Source organism: Rhinoderma darwinii, chromosome 2, assembly GCF_050947455.1.
Source record: "Rhinoderma darwinii isolate aRhiDar2 chromosome 2, aRhiDar2.hap1, whole genome shotgun sequence".
In the NCBI taxonomy this organism is placed as follows: domain Eukaryota; kingdom Metazoa; phylum Chordata; class Amphibia; order Anura; family Rhinodermatidae; genus Rhinoderma; species Rhinoderma darwinii.
In genome coordinates, this window is record NC_134688.1 from 483,560,803 (window position 1) to 483,569,027 (window position 8,225).

Sequence of the window (8,225 nt, forward strand, 5' to 3'; positions counted from 1 at the left end):
CTGAGAGCTCACTAGAGCGAGGGATTTTTTCCCAATTTTGCAGCAAAAAGCAATGTGGTTGCTTTACCACATGCAATGCTGCAATTTTGGGAATAGCTCCATCTAGTGACCAGCAATGGGAAATATTATAAATTAGAATCTAATTTACAATATTTCCTGACTCGTGAAAAAAATAAAAAAAATGTGAACAATGTTTAATCACCTACACACTAAATATTTAACTAAAAAAAAAATACATGTTTTGCTGGCAACACATTCCCTTTAAGGTCTGGATTCAGTTTCCCCCTCTTGGGACTCCCAGGACCACAGGGGAAGCAGCGAATACTTACACAGCACTCCGTCCAGTAGATGTGCAGGAACGGGAAGGTCAGCAGAGCTTTGTTCCCTTCTTTAGGCAGAAGTTCCTCCTTAAATTGGACAAAGTTGGACTCCAGGTGGATCATCTTAGGAGCGCGACCATAAGCCCTGCAGGTGGGAGAAGAGGTCACTTTCATCATGGAGAGAGGGATGGTCAAGAAAAGGGACACTAAGGCCCCTCGCACAGAGATCAGACAATGCAGACGAGGGCAACCAACAGGTGGCGCCACACTCACCTCCGCCATTCCATCGGCTCCCGGGGCAGCTGCTGGGTGAGGGTGGAATATACTGCAGTGAACAAACTCTGGTCTCCAGCACCTGTAACATCAGGAGGACAATAGAGGTGAGAAGAAGCCGGAGACCGGGAAAGTCCGACGAGCGAAGGAGAAAAGTCATAGTATACACAGGTAACCTCCTCCTCATCCCTATACACAGGTAACCTCCTCCTCCTCATCCCTATACACAGGTAACCTCCTCCTCCTCCTCCCTATACACAGGTAACCTCCTCCTCATCCCTATACACAGGTAACCTCCTCCTCATCCCTATACACAGGTAACCTCCTCCTCCTCATCCCTATACACAGGTAACCTCCTCCTCATCCCTATACACAGGTAACCTCCTCCTCATCCCTATACACGGGTAACCCCCTCCTCCTCCCTATACACAGGTAACCTCCTCCTCATCCCTATACACAGGTAACCTCCTCCTCATCCCTATACACAGGTAACCTCCTCCTCATCATCCCTATACACAGGTAACCTCCTCCTCATCCCTATACACAGGTAACCTCCTCCTCATCATCCCTATACACAGGTAACCTCCTCCTCATCCCTATACACAGGTAACCTCCTCCTCATCCCTATACACAGGTAACCTCCTCCTCCTCATCCCTATACACAGGTAACCTCCTCCTCCTCATCCCTATACACAGGTAACCTCCTCCTCATCCCTATACACAGGTAACCTCCTCCTCATCCCTATACACAGGTAACCTCCTCCTCATCCCTATACACAGGTAACCTCCTCCTCCTCATCCCTATACACAGGTAACCTCCTCCTCATCCCTATACACGGGTAACCTCCTCCTCATCCCTATACACGGGTAACCCCCTCCTCCTCCCTATACACAGGTAACCCCCTCCTCATCCCTATACACAGGTAACCTCCTCCTCATCCCTATACACAGGTAACCTCCTCCTCATCATCCCTATACACAGGTAACCTCCTCCTCATCCCTATACACAGGTAACCTCCTCCTCATCCCTATACACAGGTAACCTCCTCCTCCTCATCCCTATACACAGGTAACCTCCTCCTCCTCATCCCTATACACAGGTAACCTCCTCCTCCTCATCCCTATACACAGGTAACCTCCTCCTCCTCATCCCTATACACAGGTAACCTCCTCCTCCTCATCCTATACACAGGTAACCTCCTCCTCCTCATCCCTATACACAGGTAACCTCCTCCTCATCATCCCTATACACAGGTAACCTCCTCCTCCTCCTCCTCCCTATACACAGGTAACCTCCTCCTCCTCCCTATACACAGGTAACCTCCTCCTCCTCATCCCTATACACAGGTAACCTCCTCCTCATCCCTATACACAGGTAACCTCCTCCTCATCCCTATACACAGGTAACCTCCTCCTCCTCCTCCTCATCCCTATACAGAGGTAACCTCCTCCTCCTCATCCCTATACACAGGTAACCTCCTCATCCCCTATACACAGGTAACCTTCTCCTCCTCATCCCTATACACAGGTAATCTTCTCCTCATCCCTATACAGAGGTAACCTCCTCATCCCCTATACACAGGTAACCTCCTCCTCCTCATCCCTATACACAGGTAACCTCCTCCTCATCCCTATACACAGGTAACCTCCTCCTCCTCATCCCTATACACAGGTAACCTCCTCCTCCTCATCCCTATACACAGGTAACCTCCTCCTCCTCATCCCTATACACCGGTAACCTCCTCCTCCTCATCCCTATACACTGGTAACCTCCTCCTCCTCATCCCTATACACAGGTAACCTCCTCCTCCTCATCCCTATACACAGGTAACCTTCTCATCCCTATACACAGATAACCACCTCCTCATCCCTATACACAGGTAACCTCCTCCTCATCCCTATACACAGGTAACCTCCTCCTCATCCCTATACACAGGTAACCTCCTCCTCATCCCTATACACAGGTAACCTCCTCCTCCTCATCCCTATACACAGGTAACCTCCTCCTCCTCATCCCTATACACAGGTAACCTCCTCCTCATCCCTATACACAGGTAACCTCCTCCTCCTCCCTATACACAGGTAACCTCCTCCTCATCCCTATACACAGGTAACCTCCTCCTCCTCATCCCTATACACAGGTAACCTCTCCCTCCCTATACACAGGTAACCTCCTCCTCCTCATCCCTATACACAGGTAACCTCCTCCTCATCCCTATACACAGGTAACCTCCTCCTCCTCCCTATACACAGGTAACCTCCTCCTCCTCCCTATACACAGGTAACCTCCTCCTCCTCCCTATACACAGGTAACCTCCTCCTCCTCATCCCTATACACAGGTAACCTCCTCCTCCTCATCCCTATACACAGGTAACCTCCTCCTCCTCATCCCTATACACAGGTAACCTCTCCCTCCCTATACACAGGTAACCTCCTCCTCCTCATCCCTATACACAGGTAACCTCTCCCTCCCTATACACAGGTAACCTCCTCCTCCTCATCCCTATACACAGGTAACCTCCTCCCTCCTCATCCCTATACACAGGTAACCTCCTCCTCCTCATCCCTATACACAGGTAACCTCCTCCTCCTCATCCCTATACACAGGTAACCTCCTCCTCCTCATCCTATACACAGGTAACCTCCTCCTCCTCATCCCTATACACAGGTAACCTCCTCCTCCTCATCCCTATACACAGGTAATCTCCTCCTCCTCATCCCTATACACAGGTAACCTCCTCCTCCTCATCCCTATACACAGGTAACCTCCTCCTCCTCATCCCTATACACAGGTAACCTCCTCCTCCTCATCCCTATACACAGGTAACCTCCTCCTCCTCATCCCTATACACAGGTAACCTCCTCCTCCTCATCCCTATACACAGGTAACCTCCTCCTCCTCATCCCTATACACAGGTAACCTCCTCCTCCTCATCCCTATACACAGGTAACCTCCTCCTCCTCATCCCTATACACAGGTAACCTCCTCCTCCTCATCCCTATACACAGGTAACCTCCTCCTCCTCATCCCTATACACAGGTAACCTCCTCCTCCCTATACACAGGTAACCTCCTCCTCATCCCTATACACAGGTAACCTCTCCCTCCCTATACACAGGTAACCTCCTCCTCCTCATCCCTATACACAGGTAACCTCCTCCTCCTCATCCCTATACACAGGTAACCTCCTCCTCCTCATCCCTATACACAGGTAACCTCCTCCTCCTCCTCATCCCTATACACAGGTAACCTCCTCCTCCTCCTCATCCCTATACACAGGTAACCTCCTCCTCCTCCTCATCCCTATACACAGGTAACCTCCTCCTCCTCATCCCTATACACAGGTAACCTCCTCCTCCTCATCCCTATACACAGGTAACCTCCTCCTCCTCATCCCTATACACAGGTAACCTCCTCCTCCTCATCCCTATACACAGGTAACCTCCTCCTCCTCATCCCTATACACAGGTAACCTCCTCCTCCTCATCCCTATACACAGGTAACCTCCTCCTCCTCATCCCTATACACAGGTAACCTCCTCCTCCTCATCCCTATACACAGGTAACCTCCTCCTCCTCATCCCTATACACAGGTAACCTCCTCCTCCTCATCCCTATACACAGGTAACCTCCTCCTCCTCATCCTATACACAGGTAACCTCCTCCTCCTCATCCCTATACACAGGTAACCTCCTCCGCCTCATCCCTATACACAGGTAACCTCCTCCGCCTCATCCCTATACACAGGTAACCTCCTCCTCATCCCTATACACAGATAACCTCCTCCTCCTCATCCCTATACACAGGTAACCTCCTCCTCCTCATCCCTATACACAGGTAACCTCCTCCACCTCATCCCTATACACAGGTAACCTCCTCCACCTCATCCCTATACACAGGTAACCTCCTCCACCTCATCCCTATACACAGGTAACCTCCTCCTCCTCATCCCTATACACAGGTAACCTCCTCCTCCTCATCCCTATACACAGGTAACCTCCTCCTCCTCATCCCTATACACAGGTAACCTCCTCCTCCCTATACACAGGTAACCTCCTCCTCCTCATCCCTATACACAGGTAACCTCCTCCTCCTCATCCCTATACACAGGTAACCTCCTCCTCCTCATCCCTATACACAGGTAACCTCCTCCTCCTCATCCCTATACACAGGTAACCTCCTCCTCCTCATCCCTATACACAGGTAACCTCCTCCTCCTCATCCCTATACACAGGTAACCTCCTCCTCCTCATCCCTATACACAGGTAACCTCCTCCTCCTCATCCCTATACACAGGTAACCTCCTCCTCCTCATCCCTATACACAGGTAACCTCCTCCTCCTCATCCCTATACACAGGTAACCTCCTCCTCCTCATCCCTATACACAGGTAACCTCCTCCTCCTCATCCCTATACACAGGTAACCTCCTCCTCCTCCTCATCCCTATACACAGGTAACCTCCTCCTCCTCATCCCTATACACAGGTAACCTCCTCCTCCCTATACACAGGTAACCTCCTCCTCCTCATCCCTATACACAGGTAACCTCCTCCTCCTCATCCCTATACACAGGTAACCTCCTCCTCCTCATCCCTATACACAGGTAACCTCCTCCTCCTCATCCCTATACACAGGTAACCTCCTCCTCCTCATCCCTATACACAGGTAACCTCCTCCTCCTCATCCCTATACACAGGTAACCTCCTCCTCCTCATCCCTATACACAGGTAACCTCCTCCTCCTCATCCCTATACACAGGTAACCTCCTCCTCCTCATCCCTATACACAGGGTAACCTCCTCCTCCTCCTCATCCCTATACACAGGTAACCTCCTCCTCCTCATCCCTATACACAGGTAACCTCCTCCTCCTCATCCCTATACACAGGTAACCTCCTCCTCCTCATCCCTATACACAGGTAACCTCCTCCGCCTCATCCCTATACACAGGTAACCTCCTCCTCATCCCTATACACAGATAACCTCCTCCTCCACCTCATCCCTATACACAGGTAACCTCCTCCTCCTCATCCCTATACACAGGTAACCTCCTCCTCATCCCTATACACAGGTAACCTCCTCCTCCTCCCTATACACAGGGTAACCTCCTCCTCCTCCCTATACACAGGTAACCTCCTCCTCCTCCTCCTCCCTATACACAGGTAACCTACTCCTCCTCCTCCCTATACACAGGTAACCTACTCCTCCTCCTCCCTATACACAGGTAACCTCCTCCTCCTCCCTATACACAGGTGACCTCCTCCTCCTCCCTATACACAGGTAACCTCCTCCTCATCCCTATACACAGGTAACCTCCTCCTCATCCCTATACACAGGTAACCTCCTCCTCATCCCTATACACAGGTAACCTCCTCCTCCTCCCCTATACACAGGTAACCTCCTCCTCCTCCCTATACACAGGTAACCTCCTCCTCCTCCCTATACACAGGTAACCTCCTCCTCCTCCCTATACACAGGTAACCTCCTCCTCCTCCCTATACACAGGTAACCTCCTCCTCCTCCTCCCTATACACAGGTAACCTCCTCCTCCTCATCCCTATACACAGGTAACCTCCTCCTCATCCCTATACACAGGTAACCTCCTCCTCCTCATCCCTATACACAGGTAACCTCCTCCTCCTCATCCCTATACACAGGTAACCTCCTCCTCCTCATCCCTATACACAGGTAACCTCCTCCTCCTCATCCCTATACACAGGTAACCTCTCCTCCTCATCCCTATACACAGGTAACCTCCTCCTCCTCATCCCTATACACAGGTAACCTCCTCCTCCTCATCCCTATACACAGGTAACCTCCTCCTCCTCATCCCTATACACAGGTAACCTCCTCCTCCTCATCCCTATACACAGGTAACCTCCTCCGCCTCATCCCTATACACAGGTAACCTCCTCATCCCTATACACAGGTAACCTCCTCCTCCTCATCCCTATACACAGGTAACCTCCTCCTCCTCATCCCTATACACAGGTAACCTCCTCCTCCTCATCCCTATACACAGGTAACCTCCTCCTCCCTATACACAGGTAACCTCCCCTCATCCCTATACACAGGTAACCTCCTCATCCCTATATACAGGTAACCTCATCATCCCTATACACAGGTAACCTCCTCCTCATCCCTATACACAGGTAATCTCCTCCTCATCCCTATACACAGGTAACCTCCTCCTCATCATTATCCCTACACAGTTAGCTCCTATCTATAGGTGGCAAGGTGCATATATGGGGAGTATAGGGGCATATATAGGGGCACACACAGGATATATAGGTGGAGGGGTGTACAGGGGTATATATGGGACGCATAGGGGATGTATATAGGGGTGCACAGTATTTATATGGAGCATATAGGGTACACACAGGATCTATAGGTGGCAGGGTACACAGGTGTGTGTGTGTATATATGGGGAGTATAGTTGATGCATATAAGAGTATACAAGATCTATAGTGTGTACAGGTGTGTATATATGGGGAGTATAGGTGATGTATATAAGGGTACACTTGGGATCTATAGGTGGCAGGGTGTACAGATGTGTATATAGAGAGTATAGGTGATGTTTATAGGGCTACACACGTGATCTATAGGTGGCAGGGTGTACCGGTGTGTGTATATGGAGAGTATAGGTGATGTATATAGTGTTACACACGGGATCTATAGGTAGCAGGGTGTACAGGTGTATATGTAATGTATATAGGGGTATACATGAGATCTATAGGTGGCAGGGTGTGTACATGGAGAGTATAGGTGATGTATATAGGGTTACACATGGGATCTATAGGTGGCAGGGTGTACAGGTGTACATGGAGAGTATAGGTAATGTATATAGGGGTATACATGAGATCTATAGGTGGCAGGGTGTACATGGAGAGCATAGGTGATGTATATAGGGTTACACATGGGATCTATAGGTGGCAGGGTGTACAGGTGTATATGGAGAGTATAGGTAATGTATATAGGGGTATACATGAGATCTATAGGTAGTAGGGTGTACATGGAGAGTATAGGTGATGTATATAGGGTTACACACGGGATCTATAGGTGGCAGGGTGTACAGGTGAATATATGTGGGGGCAGTAAATGGGGATGATATTTATATATATATATATACACACACACACACATATACATGGGAGGATATTCACAGGATGTATAGGACACAGATCTATTATCAGGGTGTGGGGGGCTCTTACAGGTGACTATGGGCTTGTTCTCCATGGTGTACACCACCCCTGGTTCTCCGTTTCCGGTGTCCCCAGGCTCCGCCCCTTCCATGGGCTCCGGTCACCGCTCCATTCCGGGCTCAGCAGTCACCGCGCTGTCACTTCCGGCTTCCTTCTCACCCCGGCCAATCGTTTCCGGAACATGCGGAGCGCTATGATTCGTTAAAAGATGACAAGGAGGTGTGGCTTGTGGCTCGGTGTTCATTGGCTTACAACAATAGAGGCGTACGCGTGATATTCAGCAATGATTGGCTATCTGGGTTAACACGTGATTCATGCGGTAGAGCCATACAGGACATGGGCAGACATCACAATCCGCGCTCATTCTGCCCTCACTGCTCCAGTCGTGATTCTCAGTCACGTGTGGCGCAATGACGGATGACGTCAGACGCG

At 50.2% G+C, this 8,225-nt stretch overlaps 1 protein-coding gene across 1 annotated transcript in view; it reads right to left on the reverse strand.

Annotated features, from left to right (window-relative positions):
* Positions 1–7,957, reverse strand: part of LOC142741941 (trafficking protein particle complex subunit 10-like) — a 19,579-nt gene extending 11,622 nt beyond the window's left edge. The window contains exons 1-3 of the mRNA XM_075851263.1: positions 7,803–7,957; positions 594–675; positions 330–465 (exon numbers count right to left, since the gene is read on the reverse strand). Of these exons, the coding sequence (XP_075707378.1) occupies positions 330–465; positions 594–675; positions 7,803–7,884 (300 nt within the window). The 5' untranslated portion in view covers positions 7,885–7,957. The remainder of the gene's footprint in view (positions 1–329; positions 466–593; positions 676–7,802) is intronic.
* Positions 7,958–8,225: the final 268 nt, after the last annotated feature.